General features: G+C 32.9%; 1 protein-coding gene across 2 annotated transcripts in view; it reads right to left on the bottom strand.

The window, feature by feature from the left end:
- LOC129221377 (nuclear inhibitor of protein phosphatase 1-like) overlaps positions 1 to 18,616 on the bottom strand; it is a 73,273-nt gene that overhangs the window by 28,621 nt on the left and 26,036 nt on the right. For both annotated transcript variants that reach the window (XM_054855850.1, XM_054855858.1), the window contains 3 exons: positions 13,222 to 13,375; positions 7,684 to 7,898; positions 4,484 to 4,622 (listed from right to left, as the gene is read on the bottom strand). In XM_054855850.1, the coding sequence (XP_054711825.1) occupies positions 4,484 to 4,622; positions 7,684 to 7,898; positions 13,222 to 13,375 (508 nt within the window). The remainder of the gene's footprint in view (positions 1 to 4,483; positions 4,623 to 7,683; positions 7,899 to 13,221; positions 13,376 to 18,616) is intronic.

The following is an 18,616-nucleotide window of genomic DNA, read 5'->3' as shown; positions in this document are numbered from 1 at the left end:
AAGAGTCGCAGAACTATTCGCAAAATTTTGAGAAGTTGCGTAATATGCAAACGGCATGATTCAAAGCCTCTTGCTGCTGAACACGCTCCTTTGCCAGAAGATCATGTCAAGGATGCTGAAGTTTTTGAAGTAACTGGAATTGAATTAGCTGGTCTTTTAATTTTGAAAAACGGATCAAAGGTGTGGATTACTTTATTCACCTGTGCTGTGTATAATGCTGTTCATCTGGAACTTGTTTCTGCATTATCCAGATAATTTTTTATTGGATCTTCGTCGATTCATAGCCCGACGAGGAAGATCGAAAGTTGTGTATACTGACAATGGTAGTAATTTTATTGGTGCAAGTTCTTTCTTAAAGAAAATTGATTGGGATAAAGTTGTCAAAGACAATAATGTTAATAGAATTAAATGGAAATTTATTCCTTCTGCTTCTCTTTGGTGGGGAAGATTTTGGGAAAGGACGATAGGCTTACTGAAGAAGGTTCTCCGAAAAGTTTTAGGAAATGCATTATTAAAATACGAAGAACTTTATACAATTCTTTGTGATTGTGAAAATGTTTTGAACTGTCCATCCTTAACTTATGTATCTGAAGATCTTGAACTACAACCGATAACACCTGCTTCATTTTTTCGAGACTTGAAAGAAAGCAGTGTCCCAGATCTGGATCATAGATTCTGCATACTTGCAAAGAAGATACGTTTATCGAACGAAAGTCCAAGAAGATTTAAGAAAACGGTTTCGGACAGAGTATTTAGGACAGCTTAGAAATCATGCCACAAGAAGAAGGAAATACACAGAACTGTCGATCGGGGATATCGTGTTGATAGAAACAAATGAAAAAAGAATAAACTGGCCATTAGGGAAAATTATAGAGTTATTTCCGGGTAAAGACGGTGTACTACGCCTAGTAAAACTACCAACAAGATATGGGGAAACACTTCGTCAAATACAGAGATTATATCCACTGGAAGTGAACCAGGAAACTGGCTGTCATTTCAGAGACTGTGTTGAGAATCAACATGAAACTGAGACAATCGGTGATGAACCTAACACACAACCTGGACCTAATGGACTGATCATGATCCTCCCAGGATAACCAGGTCTGGACGAGTGGTCCGAGCTCCTAGACGTTTGGATCTTTTGAACTGTTCATCCGACTGGGGTTGAGTTTCAACCTGCGAAACTCAACGGGGGAAGGGGGGGGGGGATGTGACGAACACTCGATCTTCTCTCCCCCTTTTCCCTCAGAGATCCACTTGAGTTTGACCTCTTAGAACTTTTCCATCCGAACTTTTAGCAGATTCAAGTGATGCTTCGAACTGCGAGCTGTGCGGTGGAATCTCCTAGATTATGTTTGTCGAATTTTCTAATATTCTTAATATTGTACATAAATGTAAAATAGTAATATAGTTTAGTTAATAGAAGTTTTGTCTAGTCCTTTTTTCAGGCCTCTGATTTATTATGAGTCTAAGTTTTCAGTATAGAATTAACTCACCTATTGACGTAAGAAAGAACCGACACGACGTATGGAATGAAGAAGATAAAGAAGGTAAGCATTTTGATTTGCTTACTTAATTGAATTGAAATTTTATACTTTGATATTGTTTGAATGCTATCGTTTATGAAAATGACAGCTGACTATGCCTTAGCAGACAACACAGCAATTTATTTGCACACAATTTTCATGCACAGCACTTTTTTCTTCAAAAAAAAGAAAGAAAGAAAGAAAGAAAACTCAACAAAATTTTAAAAAGCAGAGATACATTATTTTTCTTAGAAATAAGAGTAACACATATACGGTCAAACCCCACTGTAAGGAACTGACTTGAGAGATCGCTATAACCAAAGGTTTGCAACATCGGATCTTTCAACAAAAAAAAATGTCTAAATACAGTAAGATGCTTCTATAATGAACATCTTAATTACATGACAGTTTCATTAAAAATAACAAGAATTAATTCAAATATTAATACCAACTATTTTGTACTCAACTAGGGGGCTCTGCCCCCTGCTCGCCAACCCCCGAAGATCGCAATCTTATTTGATTCGCAAAGATTTAAATTGTCAGTTAAAAAGAAACAGATTAAAAATGCATTATGAGCTCCCTTTGTATCAAAAAGCACCCCTTCCCCAGGTTTGAAAATAACTTGTACCAACTTGCAGAGCCGTAAGAGCTAAGGGGCTCCTGAGCATTGAAAACTGCAGTTTTGTATATTCATGGTCTCAGTAATATATTATGCTCTTTAGCTCGGGGCTTGAATTGAGCTCAGCCAAAGATTTTCCATTAAATCAAAACCCTTAAAGTTTGAATAAGGGAAAGAAGAAACATCCAAATTGAAAAGATGTAACTATGGTAACGCCAAATAAAACAATAATAATTTTAATGGAGATGAGGTTTACTCAAACTTGATTTTTAACGGCTTGTAACTTTTTTTCCTTTGGAGATAGAAGCTCAACTTTTTGACCATTGGTCAAGTTAGATCAGGAGTAAAAAAAGCTGCTCTTCTCAGTGGTGTCAAAAAGAAAACTGTAGGACAATTCCTTCGCTTTTTACTGATAGATTTAATGAAGAAAGTAGTGCCTAAATTTTAGCTAAGCCTAAAAAAGTTCGAGCTAAAAACGGAAATAACTCCCACCGTATTTAAGTTAGAGCATTGAAACAAATTGCGTAGAACGTGGAAAATTCTACCCTTTTCAAAGAAATATAATGTTAATATGTGCAAGTAATTTATCACCTCATACAATAGGCAATAATATGCAATTTATGCGAAATTTGAGCTTAAAAAATTAATTACAAAAAAAAACTATTTCAAACTAAAAAAAATAAAACCCCCAGGTGCACATTCCCAGGACTCGAAGTAATTTTGTACAAAATTTCATGGCTGTAGGTGCTATGGAGTCTCTTGAACGCACGTCCGCCACAGACTTACTTCCAGAATTTCTTTGAAACCTTACTTTTATTTACTATGAAGAGATAATTAGCAAACTAATTTTTTTCGTATGCAGGTGATAGAATTATGATACTTCCAGATTGCGACAGTTGCACCTGTAGACTTACTAAGGGAAAATTTGATGCAAATTGATCTTTGGCTTTCCCCATTTTCTAATTTCCAAAAAAATTGAACTTTAAAAAAATTTCTGCTTACCAAGGTTACTGCAAAGTTCACAAGATTATCAACAACAAGATTAAAAATCAGCAGAAAACTTATAAATGACCTCGCCCTTCCAAACAATTTAACCAGACCTTAAAACCAGTATAAAATTGAAGGAGCTTGAAAAAAGATTCATCTCCTTTTTCAACAAATAGCTGTTTTAATCAAAAGAACAGGTGAGGAGTATGGTTTGAGCAGGGGTATTCAACAAAAAAAGAGTCATTGTAAAAGTTTGTGTCTGCTGCAGAGGCGTGCGCACGGGGGCCACCAGGGGTAGCCCCATTAGTTCAAAAAAAAAAAAAAAAATAATAATAATAATAATAATAATTAAAAGTCCAGAGCACCATAATGTTTTGCTGCAATAAGCAGATAGCTGAAATGAGACTGAATAGCTGTGGTTGACTGGCAAGGAAGCTTCCCTTAACCAGCTTCTACATCACACACACAGCTTCCATCAGTTTGTTTTCTTGTATATGCATTTCATTTATATGATGATATTTGTTAAAATGAAAAAAAAAAAGGTTTTCATGAAATGGTGCCGCACAGAAGAACATTGTTCAAAATCAAGTCAGGTTCAAAATTTGAATGGGAGCTCTTTTTGACACCTTTCAAATAGATTTTTACCCCCTTTTTATACAAATGAAGTTCATAACATTGGTAAAAATATTGAGGAATATCATGCTATTTATGAAAGAAAAATAAAGATGCTCGAGTGAAAATTTTAGATGATCAGTGGCGTATCTATGGGGTCTAACGCCCCTGGTGAACATTAAGGATGCCCCACCCCAAAACCGTTTCATAGGAATTCATTAATGAAAATAAAATTAGCAATTTATTATGAAACATTAGAACCCAATCGTAAGTAAAAAAAAATCTTGCAGAAGTAGGGGGGGGGATACGAGGAATGCCTTGTTGTGCAGTAAAAGAGGGGTCTCCAACCTTTTTTACGAAGAGCCACATTGTAAAACTTTGAAGAAGCGGGCCAACAATTCAACAATATTTCAGTCTAGATGGTCTAGTTCATGCTAAAACCTCCTCCCCTTGTACACCCAACTTTTTCCTTTTTTTCTAAATGAAGCACTCAGTGTGGCTTTTGAGATTTTATGGATTCAATTTTCTTTAAGAATGCATAAAAAGGGAAATATATTATCAAATAAAATATTTTTTCAGTATGAAAATTTTCTGCGGATCATGAAGAATCTGTTCACAGCCCATAGACTGGAGACCCCTGCAGTAAACACATGAGTCTTGCTAGTTTGATGAACTTTTGATTTAAAATGTATAAAAATAGTTAAGGAATAACATAAACTTTTTTTTTGTAAAGTCTCACCAGGGTTTATTATTTCTTCTTCGTAGTTAAATCTTACTGAATTGCTTTTTCTTTTTCGGTTGACTGGTTTTATTTCTTCATCTGTTATTCCCAACATAGTAATTCTTCTGTTATGAGCAGTGTTGAATTCTGTAAGGTTCTGAAAATAAAATAACCACAAACAGGGTGAATAAATGAATATTGATAAATGAAATACAAAACCACAATGAATAAGAGCATACAATACACTAAAAACAGTGAACTAAAAAACTTTCCTTAAGAGAAAATGATGAAGTAATCCACATAAAACCCTTTGCAAAACATAATTAAAATATAAACGTTTAATGTGTCTTGAAATTGAACTAGAAACTGTAATAGTATCAGTCCTGGTAGCAGAAACAGAGCGACACTGTGATATATGTCGTAGATTCTCGAGAAAGTCAGAAAAGTATTTTTTAGCTTAAATTTTGAAAAAGAGGCAACAATTTCTAACCCCTGAGTCCTTGAACAAAGGGTAGGGGGAGCCAGAGGTCTATCTTGGCTGTATCACACAATAGTGTCAAATTTTCACTTTTTTTTAAGAGAAATATACATTTTTTTAATTAAAAACATTTGAGTTTATAGTGTTAAACAAGTGAGAACATAAATTTCAAAATTAGGTCTGTTTGTAAAGTAAACATTTACAACATAGGGGAAAAAATCAATTTTTTTTTTTTTTAAATGTGGTAGAACATACTTTTCATAGTAAGAATTGAAAATAAATAAATATATATGTATATAAACGATTGGTCATCTTTTTCCTTGCATTGGAATCCAAAATTTATTTTTAAAAACTTTCTAATATGATTTCAGAATCAAAAGAACAACTTGCAGCTGCCTCATTTAATCATGAAATCTCAAAACTTTTAACAAGCTGTAAAGCCTAAACCATTTGAGATTCACCATAGATATTTTTTACTTTCTTAAATGCATAAAGAAAGTAACCATGCCGATTTTCAATAAAATTCGAGACTGTGGGAGCTAAGTCGCATTTTTTGGTTGAGTTTTGCATTTTTTTCTGAAATATATTAAAGAAATAAAAATATTATTGAAATGATGAATAAAATATGCAGATATAAGGTAGCACCTAGTAAAAAATGACTCAACATTAAAAATAATTGAAATACTTGCAGGATGCAAAAAGATTGAAATCTCAAATGAGGCATGGAACTTTTGGCGCAGCATGTGTTTGACGTCGTTGGCGTGATTCCAAAACATACGTTTTTGGCAGATATCATGGAGGATGAAGGTTTGAAAAGAAAAATTAGAAAGAATAAGAAATCGGGGGCAGAAAAATCCTGCTGATCCTCATCAGTGTTATTAGCTTATTGGAACTTATGTCATTGCGTGCTAGTATATTAATGTTTGCACACTTTTTACACTAAATGATATCTATTAATGTTTTGATTGGTATAGTTAAAGAAGAAATATTGCAATGTGCAAAACAGCTTAAAAAAAAGTCCATTTTTGGTTAATTTTGCAAAAGTTTAAAGCTTATGTGCAAACTTAATACTGCAAAGAACGTGAATAATTTTGAAGATACATGAAAAAAGTGTTAAAAGGAAGTATTTTAATGGCATTAGAAAAAAAGTTTTGAACATTAGTATTTTCATAGGATTTTGGAAAATTGACCTTTTTTCATATTTTTGGAAAATTTCAAGCCCTAGTAGGACCTTCAAGGAGTTGTTCAAACTTGATAATATTTTACATGTGTATTGTACTTACACATGCAGCTTTTGGCGAGTATTCCAAATTAAGTTTCGAAATTCCATTTTTTTTTATCCACCCTAATATACATGAACAACACATTTCAAGTACAGTTCAAATATAAAGGAATGTAATGAGAAGGTGAGGGGAGGCAGGCACATTACAGTAATCAAAATAAATAAATAAATAAATAAATAAAAACGCAACATGCATAGCTCATTTGTGCAATACAGTTTTCATTAACAATTGTAAAGAGTGATTTGTACTACATTCAAAATGTAGCTGGTCTATATGACTAAAATAATAAATTTTATGTCATTAATATCAATTCAGATTTTGTTCTACAGATATCAAGCATTCTTAACTGTTAAATATATTTTCTCAAACATATTTGAAATAAAAAAAAGACAAAGTAGGACAAATTCTCTTTTTTATTTTCTCACACTGGATTCCCCCAAGCAGCCACAGCACTTTGCACTTTTGCTTTGCTGCCACTTGTAATTTCTTGGGCATAATGTTTTTGAAACAAATTTTCAAAGATTTTTCAAGTCTAGTTAGTGCAAGGGCGCCCATATGTAAAATTGTAAGGGGGTCTCAGATATTTTCCCCATGGAAACTGATTTTAGTGCAGATTAGAGTTACTAAAATTTGACAGTTTTAATAACTTATTCATTAATAGCTGGAGAAGAAATATTTTTACACAACTAAAAGCAAGGAAGTTCTAATTTCTAAGGGGGACTTGAGACCCCCCTTTGCCCCCCTATATGGGCGCCCTTGGTCTAGTGCACATTGTTGAGATTTACGCAGTGGAAAAATGAAACAGGGCAGAAATTTAAATTCAAATGTTAAAATCATGTTCAATATGAACTTCATGCACAAACATGTTACTTAAACGGTCAACTCGCCATTCTAACTTAAGACACAAGCTTTAAGAAAAGAAGTGATAACGCTGCAATAAAACGTGCGTGACGTCACACTGACGAATCGGCAAAAAACGTCATTGCCGATTTGTCCCCCGCATTTGCATGAGAAAACATAGGAAACAAATTAAAATCTCAACAAGTCTCAAAAATCAAACAGTGAAAATTAAAAAAAAAAAAAAAACACACTTGGCAGTATTACTTTAAAGTTCATAAATGCACTCATACATTTGGATATTTATGCCATAACAAATGTAATAATATATATAATGTAGATATTAGCTGATGATCAGCTCGAGATAGTGTATACATAAAAAATACATTATCTACAGCTGATTAACTGCACAAAACCAATGAAGTATAAACCTTATGCTTAACAAAATTTGTCTCACTACATTTGATTTTGTCAGTTCATACACTCATTCCTGGGCATCAAGATTACAAGGAATGTCATTGAACTTAGTATGTCTCGCAGGTATCAACAATCTCAAATCAATTCATTGCATGAAGTTTTGGTTGATTTTATAAAATTAATAACATGAAATATTTCCTTACATCTAATTCAGTTTCTGTTTCTGGAAGACCCAGTAGCCCACCTTCCAGTTCTTCGCTTTTCTTCTCAAGGTCATCTGAAGTTCGCCCAGCTTTTTGAGGACGTTCTCGTAAAATGTACATTCTAGTGGATGCCCCAAAATGAAATTTGCTGTCTACAGGTAATTGAGTTGGTTTATGTGCCTCCAAACGAATGCTACCTATGTAAGTCCCATGAGCTAAAATTTAAAAAAAGTCAATTAGTTTTCAAAATGCTTTGAACAGTTTCAAAGATTTGTTCAAAAGTTAATATTTTAAGTAGAATAGCAGAATTTTAGTTTCTGCATACCATAAAATATTTACAAAACAGTCGGCCCAATAAAAAATATTTTTAGTTATTCCTTTCGTCCTATGGTTCTCACTCTGAAATCTGTTTAGTCTTAATGAAAATCTATAAACATTTCCTAGCAAGCGATAACCAAAATGCAAAAGAAGTTTGAACCAGTATGAATGTCTTAGGTTTGCAAAAATGTTTCTGTTGAAATTTTTAATAGAATCACTGCTTTATTAAATTCAATAAACTACTGCTCAGATAATTGTTTTTTTTTTTTTTTGAAGTTTCTTGTACTTAATAGTTTTTTTTTTCTTCTGAAAACTTTCATACATAATGTGATTTGCTTATGAAATAGAAATTTAGTTTGGTATAAAAATATTCACTTCAATTTTAATGTGTTAGAAGAAATTATGACAAAATTAAGATCTCTTCTATGTATCAATCTTTGAGATATTGAATATTTTCCCAGCAATTAGCTGCTTTAATCTATGGAGGTCTGACAAGGGGAAACTAAGGGCAGGGCCGCGCCGTCCCTATATGCAAGGTCGTGCGACGCATGACGGCGCCCAAGTCAAAACGGCGCCGAGCTCTATCGATCAAAAAAGCTCCAAATAGAGGAAAAAATCTCCGAAAAAAAAAGTAATAATTGAACTTTTTATTATATCTAAAGGTGGAGAAAAAATTATACTACTCATTGAAACAAGCAATTTGTTTTGCTGCCTAAATCTAAAAGGAAAAATTATTGCCTTGTTGTGTCTGAACATGCTTTTCAAAGGCGCATTCTTTTATGCTGAAAATACGTGATGCTGATTAATACATACAATAGCATTTTTCTTCGTAATGTGGAGCCGTGAATGGTATTTCGGTATGTCTATAGTGCACAAGGTCGAGCATAGGACGCTCAAGAATTTTGCTGTTCCCCAATTAGGTTCTTGTGGTTAATGGCGCAGCCAGGATTTCATTTCGGTTTAAGTTCTGATTATTATATAAAGTTTAAAGAAAAAGAGAAACCTATCCAGTACCAGCTGTCTTCAAATCCAATTTTGTTAAAAATCCTTTAAAAACCTAATATTTCTGATGTTTTAAACGTTTTTCAGGGGCTCTTAGAAAATGCTTTGGCTTTGAAGTTGCTTTTTACCAGGAGGAATATTTGTTTTAAGTCGTAACATCATTTTTTTAATGAAAAAAGGAGGGAAAAGTGTACGTTTTCAAATTTGATTTGATCTTTGCTTTATACTATAAGAAGTATAGGAAATATATAGAATTCTATGCACTCAAATTCGAGTTTTTCTTTACTATGCAAGAAAACTACTTGCAAAAGAGAATATTTTCCATTTTTGAAGTTTTTTACTCATTTTGAGGAGGGACCCGACTCCCTGGACCCACCCCTGTCCACGTCACTGCTTGTGGTTAATATGTTTTATTATAATTTGTGCAATACGTATTTTTGTGTTTTTTAACTACTGTTTGTGGTAATTCGACTGCTTCATGTTATTATACATTAAAAAGTACAGTAAGCACCTTTGAATATTATTTACTTGTGCGTAATACTTGTATATAGTAGACAATTATTTTGGTTAACTTTTTAGACTCGACCATAATTACTCGACTCCCCTCTCCCCGCTCTTTTCTTCAACTATTTGTTTATTAAATTTAAAAGAGAACTTTGGACCATGTATTTGTTTTAACTTTTTAATTCAATTCCCCTTTAACGATTCCATATTTTAAAATTGCTTATTTTGCAGAAAAAAATTTAAATTTCATTTTTTAAAGAGGAATATCCTCTATATTATTATGCTTCAATTAACCAATGTAATCAGTACCCGTTTGTCATGTTTTTACAGGCGTATAAGTTAAGATTAATTATTCATAGATATTTAGAGCGGCATTAACTTGAATATTAGAATATTTCTTTTTCCAAAATGCATTAGCACACCAAATGAGCAACTGAACACAAAACAACTTTGAGATAAAGTAAAAACGTACACTGTATTCCAAAATTAAATATTTACACATTGTTTTTTAAATAAATTCAATTTCTAATGTATTTTTCAACACTATATTTGCCTACAAAGCCTCACTCAGATGTTAACTAGATTTTCCTTGAACACCAATGCATAAAGGCGCTCAAAAGACATTTTCACGACGGCTCCGATTGGGCTTGGCGTGGGCCTGACTAAGGGAAGAAGTATTTTCACTAGGGGAAAAATCCAAACTTTTGGCACAAAATAATGGTTTTAACATTTCGGTGAATCCATAGAGATTGATCGGATGGCTCAACCTGTGCTTTGTGATCTGAAATTTCGGAAAATTTTGGGCTGTCGCTTCTGAAAAATTTGGGCTGACAACACATTCTAAAACTAAAAAATTATTTAAAATAAAAAATGTCTTCAATGATTTTTGTATGCATATAAAAAAGTTTTAACAGGGGGAGGGGGGTAAGCTTCCTCATACAGTCAGAAAATTTCACTGTCTTCAGAAAATTTTATTTCAATCCACTATTACCCCTGGCTTAACCACCTTTAATTTTTTCGAAACTCGTAACCCTAAAAGCTTTATATGAAAGATGTTTAGAATCATATATATATATATATATATATATATATATATATATATATATATATATATATATATATATATATATATATCTTAACCTTCATCTTTGATTTTTTTAGAGATCATCAAAAGTCATTTTTGCAGTCAAAAATGGGACTTGGTAATTTTGCATTTTGGCCCAAATCTGTTTGAATTACATTCATGGCAGTTAATTTTACATTTTCATGTTAAAGTACTTAAAATAATATAGTCTCACATGCTCAGTTACATAGCTATAACTAAATATAGTTAAAATAAAGGCAACAGGCGAATGTTCAAGGTTGAATGCAACATTTTTACTCATTTTAAAGAGTGATAACAGGTTTAGGGGGACAAAAACACAAAATGAAGTATGGCAAAAACAAATCCCTGGAATCACCCAAATGAGAAAATCTAACTTTAATTGTGTGTTTGCTTAACTTTACAGTGTTGCAAAAACTAGAAAAATGGATAAAAAAAAAAAAGATTCCCCCCCCTTTTTAAAACCCTGTAAACCATAAGGGGATGGAATTAAAATAAAAACTTCATGGCTAATTGAATACTTCATTCAAGTACTATGCATGTTGTGTATATTTTTCCCTGCATTTGGTTTCAAAAAAAAAAAAAAAAAAGAAACAGTTGTTTGAAAAGCAAGTAATTTTGTGAGTTATTAAATGCACTAATTTGCATACAGAATAGCATTGGGCAAATGCACCAACTCCTACAATGCAAACAAATAAACAGAAACTTATACCTAAAAATGAAGTCTCAGCTTTATTTTTGGGTCCTGTAAAAGTCATTTTTGACAGGATCTAAAATTCTGTGCATGCCTCTGTTACTAATCAGGGGTAGATACAGAATACCATTTTAGGGACAGGGGTCATGATAAAGAATGACCTCCCCCCCCCCCCCCGATGAACGAACCAACGCTTATGGGTATGAAAAATGTCTAAAACTGCTTTTGTGTCAATAAAAACCACCAAATTGGATAGGAATAAGATGCTTTGTAAAGCATTACTAATTAATTTCATAAGTAATAAAAAGAAGTAATATTTCAAATATTTACTTTTAAACATAAAACAAAACTGTTAGAATAGTAAAACCATTAGAACACAATGCCTGAAAATGCCAGAGAGATAATATTGCCAATGGTTTAAAGAGGGGGGGGGGGGACCCTACGACCCCACCTCCATTGTATCTCCTCTGAATATGACACAGCTTTTATGATCATGTGAATCAAATCAAGAGTTACATTTTGATCCAAGAATTGGAAATTATACTTTGTTTGCAAGCAGAAAATATGATCCTTACACAAAAATTGTATTTGACAGCGTTGGGCCATTATACAGCTAACAGATTTTTTAAAAAAATACTAAGCACTTTTCATAATGCCCTCAAAAGGACAAAATAACTTTTCTGGGTCAGAAAGTAGAATATTTAAGTATTCCAATAGTTTTCAATTATTCCAAGAAAATGACTCCACAAACGAGGAAAAGTACGGCTCAAGTCAGGTCAGAGAATTTCTTATTTTCTAACTTTCTGTCATAAATTTGAGTATTCAAATATGCATATTTTTCTGGGAAAGTTTGGTTTGAAATGACTTGAACCACACTTTTTCTCGTTTGTGAAGTCATTTTCTAGGAATATATAAACTACAGGAATACTTAAATATTGTCCTTTCTGACCCAGAAAAGTTATTTTGTCCTTTTGAGTGCATTATGAAAAGTGCTTAGTATTTCCTTAAAAATTCTGTTATTTCATTATTCTTAGTGTAAATGTATTTCAAAAATAGAATAATGTTACCATCACGAAATTTCACCTCTTTTTTCATATAAATGCTTCATACTAAAAGGAAAAAAACTATATACATGTCAAAAACTAAGCATTTGGGACTAAAAAATTTATTCTTGTTCCCCCCTCCCCGGCTTTGTTTGCGTGCTAATTTAATTAGAACCATTTAAATATTAAAGGCTTGCAAAACTAATTCATATTTCACAATATACAAGTTACTTGTGATTGTGACACAGATCCTAATATGCATCTTTACTTAGCACCATTTTTGATTACTGGCACAGATGAAGATGAAAATCCTAAGAAAGCAATGATAGTGAATGAATTTCATGCTGGCTCCAGATAAGCCTTGATTCAAAATTTCTATTATGATCACTATTAATATCGCTGTTGTAAGACAACAAAATTTGTAACAATGGGTTTTATATTTAAACATTTAATGAGGAAATTACATGAAATTTGCTGTTTTCCATCCTAACTGAAATAATAATTTTATTTTAGAACTGAATTTTTAAGCGTTAAGTTGTACTTTAAGACTAAGCAAATCATTTAGTGAAATCTTGAAGTCTTTAAGTGGTCCAGTTGCTAATATATAAGCAAAAGTAAGCCTCAGATTTTTCTGTGACAATCAGTCCAAGTATAATAAAAGTGCTTAAAAATAGGAATAGTTTTTAACAGCTGCATCTATAAAACTTCTACAGCATTTAAAGTTTTAAAATAGTTTTCTTAATATAAGTTTTAGTTTTTTTTTCAATGTCAACCGAAACTTACAAACATACACAGAAACAGTTAAACTGAAACACGGAAGGTTAAAATATAAGTCAATAGGAACAAAAATACACTTACTAAATAATCACACTTACTACTTCCAAGATCAACTAAAAATGTTCGATTGAGATGCTTATGATATACCAAAGCAGCATGAACTCGAGAACAAGATGCATGATCTATACAAAAGTCATTCAACTCTGGATTTCTCCCAAAAAGATAACATCTCTTTTCATCAATCATTAATTTCTAAAATAAAAAAGGAAAACATATTTGTAGTGCACAATAAGTTCAAAGCTCCTTAAAAGATGAAAGTTATGTTATGAATAGGGATGAACCTCATATTCGGTAGGAATTTACAAAGTAGATTCTGAACAATTCAAAACATGAAGAAAGAAATCGGAAGAATACAAGCGTAAGGCCCGTTCACTGTTAAAAATTCTGCTGAGTTCGTTAGAAAAAATCATAATTTCATTCCAAATAATTTTTTTATGGCTTCATTTGATGTTAACTCTTCATTTACGGTGGTGCTCAAAATTAGTGGTCCTTAATTGCATTTTACAACTTAAAAGTTTCTTTGATGATCGTGAGTTTAAACCCAGTTGTCATAATGATGCCAGCCTTTTTTTCCTTCCCTTAATCTCCAGCTTCCAGTTTACAAAGATGTTTTCAAACATATGCTTCCCGCAGAAAGTCTCCCTGAGATTATCATATCGACCCCCTCCCCCCCTTCTGGTAGTGTTATACCAAGGCTTCACTCGATGCGTGTCTTATCAGGTTTAGTCATTACTCAAAAAGATCAAAGGCGCCGCCTTGCCCGTAAGATAGCGCTGTAGTATAACCGGGGGGAATCATTTGTTTACATTAGTTAACATATTATTTCTGCTGTAAAAAGCTATGCTTTTTTAATCTTTAATGTAAAATTTCATTGATATGGTTATCCGATGTGTAGTACAGCGTGAATTGATGCCGGAACGGCGTACCAGGTCTGTTTTTCAAGGAAAATAAATTCCCTTTTCAGGTAAAGCTAGTCCCAACTCAGGATTCAACTATTTCTCATTGGCATTCACTTCTGGTAAAACGTGTCCCTGAAGCACAGGGGACTCCAAGCATTTTGAACCTTGGATCTCATTTTTAGTAAGTCCCGGATTATGTATAATTTTTATAGACATTTAATGTAAGTTGATATCAAGAAGGGTTCGAATATTACTCTTCTTAAACAGAGGTTCCCAACCGGTGGTTCGCGAACCCCCAGGGGTTCGCGAGGTGCAAGAAGGGGGTTCGCGAAAATTTCGATGCAATGGCGGATTTTTCCTAGTTTGGTAAAAAATTATAAAATATTCAATTTGCACACATAGTTACTAAATTTTTTTTTTAATTTGAAAACGCGCCAGACTCTTGTATTAAGCTCAAAAAAAAAAAAATCTTTCAGCGGTTTTATAATCTTGGTTAAAAAGAAATTTTCTCATTTTTTTTTTTTCGATAGACAACAAAAAGAGATATCCTTCCTTCTTTATTGCGAGGCGCCATGCAGAAACGTTGTATTAAGCTGTGGCGGGGATCACGATGACCTTAAAAAGGCGCCATCGCGTGGAGTCAATCAAACAATATACATAATATACATATGTCGAAAAAAATAAAGAATTCTCAAACAATGCATCATAGGGGTATTATTTCTAATCTGGTTGAAATATAACTCGGGAATTTCCGTCGAATTCAGTCATCGAATAGCAGACATGACAGCAAAAGGCTCCAAACTTAAAATTTATTACTGGATTTTACCCATCTGTTCGTTTTCAAAAATATATAACATCAGCATGCTCATAGTTCTGGGGAAATAGTTGTTAACAGACGTATTTAGAGATACTTTAGAGATGCTTGAAAACAAGTGATTTTGTTTGCAATTGGTTTTGCTACGTGAACTTGCTACTCTGTTTGTGAAGTTATAATCGTGTTGGTAATTTTTATGATTTAATAACTTTCTGCTGTTATGGATCGATGGTTGAAAACTGGTAGTTTGGTTGAGCGACAAATGGACAAGCAGTCAATCGATCAACCCTCAACATCAGCAGTAACTTTCGAATCAACACAGGATATTGAAATAGATAGCTGTAATGAACTGCCGCCTCCCCCGACTAAACAGAAAAGTGAACTAGGGGAGAAAAAAGGAAAAAAGCGAAAATATGACAGTGACTATTTACAAATGGGCTTTTATTTTACTGGAGAAGAGTCTGAACCTAGACCGCTTTGTCTTCTCTGCAACGAAGTTCTAGCGAACAGCAGTTTGAAACCGTCACTTCTGAGAAGACACCTCGAAACAAAGCATCCGACACACAAGGACAAACCTATCGAATATTTTAAAAGAAAATTGGAATATAATAAAAAGTGTAGCGTCTCTACGTTCCTGTTAGAATCCAACGAAGATAGTAAAATGGCCCTTGAAGCTTCATATCGAGTCAGTTATAGAATTGCAAGATCTGGACAGCCACATACAATTGCAGAAAATTTAATTGGACCGTGTGCTAAAGATATTGCTAAGTGTATGCTGGGAGAAAAGTCAGCAAAAAAAATTGACCTGGTTCCGCTATCAAACAACAAAGCATCACACAGAATTATTGATTTGGCAAGTAATGTGGAGAAAGAACTTGTGAATAGAATAAAAGAGAATAATTTTGCGATCCAGCTTGATGAGTCGACTGATGTAGCAAACGCTGCAATATTACTTGTCTATGTTAGGTATATTTTTAATGATACAATTAAAGAAGATGTACTATTTGCAAAACCTTTGAAAACCAACACAACTGGAGAAGCAATTTTCGAACTGGTCAACAGTTACTTTGAAGAAAATGGAATAGATTGGTCTTTGTGTGTGGGTGTGTGCACGGATGGTGCAAAATCAATGACAGGAAAATTTGTTGGCTTTGTGGTGCGAGTAAAGAAGATCAACGAGAAAATTGAATGGACTCATTGCTGCATTCATAGACAAGCATTAGCATGTAAGCGTATTCCCGCAGAATTATCCGCTACTTTGAATGATGCGGTAAAAATTGTAAATTTCATAAAATCACGTGCCACAAACTGCCGTCTATTTCACGCGCTTTGTGAGGAATTGAGAAGCCTTCATGTTACTTTACTTCTTCACACAGAAGTTAGATGGCTTTCCCGTGGCAAAATTTTGACACGCTTATTTGAATTGAAGTCAGAAGTCCAAGCATTTTTTGTTGATCATCCATTTCACTTGTCCACTTGCATATTCGATCCTCTTTGGATGCAAAGGCTTGCATATTTAGCTGACACCTTTTCAAAATTAAATGAATTAAATCTATCCTTGCAAGGTGCAGTTGTTAATATTTTCGTTGTATATGATAAAATTGAAGCTATGGTAAAAAAATTGAATTTCTGGATCCAATGCCTGGAAATGGGTGAGTTTTCTTGTTTCACTTCTCTTAGTAGTTTTTTATCAGAAAACTCAATGAAACTTGATGAAAGCGTTAAAAGAAATGTATGTGAACATCTGCAACATCTTGAACTAACTTTTGACGAGTATTTTCCTAATAGGCGTAACGTCCCTCTCTCAAACGCAATCCTTTTGAAGGAAATCCATGCTTAGAGAACACCCTGACATTACCTGAAAAGGAAATGCTCATCGAGTTATCCTGTGATAATTCATTGAAAACTACCTTTAAAGAGCTCTCGTTAATTGACTTCTGGCTCAGTGTAAGAAATGACTATACCGTTTTGTCCAAAAAAGCAATTCGAATTTTATTACCATTTTGTACAACATATCTGTGCGAGAAAGGATTTTCCTCCTATACTTATCTCAAAGATAAATACCGAAGCAGATTGAATGCAGAGCCTGATTTAAGACTCAAACTGTCAGACATTGAACCAAACTTTCAGTTTCTTTGTTCCGTCAAACAGCCACAAATATCGCATTAAGGATTTTTTCCCCAATTTAAAGTATGCTTAAAAAAATAGTTGCTTTATAAAACTTCTTGTTTATAATTTTTCTTGTAGATGTAGTTTTAACTTTTTATTAATGTTTGCACTTAATGATATTTTACAATTATATTTTTGTTTATTGCAATCAAATGCTGCAAAAAATGGAAAGCAAACATGCTGTTTTTTTATTGTTTCTTACATGTTACTAATTTCAACATCAGGGGGTTCGCGAACTTTTTGCCTGTTCCAAGGGCGAAAGAGAAAAGGTTGGGAACCGCTTTGTTCCAAAATTTAAAAAAAATGTCAGAGAAGGAAACCTTGCTGTTTATACATTATATAGTATTTTACTGTATATTTAAAGGAAGTATTTAATGGCGCAATCGTCAAGATTTCGACAATAATTGTTTTATTTTCACAATATCGGTAAGACTGTAATACATATTTTCTCTTTTTATATTATTTAGTCATAGGTACGTCGCTCAGCTTGGTGAATTTTCTCTTTACCTTTACTTGGCGAAAACTGAAAAATTGCACTTACATCATCGTCGGCGAAAATAGAAAAATAAGTTTACATCGTCATATGTTTGCTCCTTTTTCTAATTTTACAAAATTTACACACTTTCTATTTTTATTTATGACTCAGTTAATTTATTCTGCTGATTATGTCACATAATAATGGAGAATTGAAATTGATTTAGCGAAATATTTTAACGAGATTTCTGATATTATTTTAACAGCTCGTTTTTTATTTGGCGAATTATTTTACTTTGTTTTGAATAAAAATCCACGAAAAAAACAAAATAACATACTATTTCGACAAATAAATAAATTCGATAATCGAAAGCATTTAAAGTTTTATTACATATAGTTTTATTACCCATGTATTTATTAAAAGTTTCAATAATCCCCTTAGTAAATGAAACCACCCACGAAACGACATTAAAAGTTGCAGTAAAATATAAAAAAATCCACTGAACAAACTATGTTTGACAACAATAAAAGCTTCATTTTATTGAAACCAAAAAAACGAATACGGGGGCAACAAATTAAATGAAAAATAATCGCCAATAATTGAAATGCATCGTGACGCACATATATGTAATTCCTTGGCGTCACAAAATTTGACAGCATTATATTTCTTGCTATTTAATATTCACATTAAAATCATGGGGGAATTATCTTCTCACGGAAAAATGAAATTGGCGAAATCTTTTTCTGTTGCTAAAATTGCTGTCGCCAATGTTTGTTCTTTTGATACTTTGATGGAACTTTTGTTCTTTAATTAATACATTTATCTGGTGAATTATTTTACACTTTAATTGATCTTTGGCTGAATACAGTAACATGGTTGCTTCCTAATACTGTTTAGTTTTAGATTTGGTGGATTACAAAATAACTTAATTTTCCATTTTTTTTTCATTTTAATGTAACTTTTTATGCTACTTAATGGCTTTTTTTTTAAATTTGATCTTTAGCAAATAATTTAAAAGTTTAGTACTAGAGACGTACCGAGTACTCGGTAATTACTCGGTACTCGGCATACTCGGC

The sequence above is a fragment of the Uloborus diversus genome, chromosome 1, assembly GCF_026930045.1.
Source record: "Uloborus diversus isolate 005 chromosome 1, Udiv.v.3.1, whole genome shotgun sequence".
Taxonomy (NCBI): domain Eukaryota; kingdom Metazoa; phylum Arthropoda; class Arachnida; order Araneae; family Uloboridae; genus Uloborus; species Uloborus diversus.
This window is presented reverse-complemented; position numbering and strand designations above follow the sequence as displayed.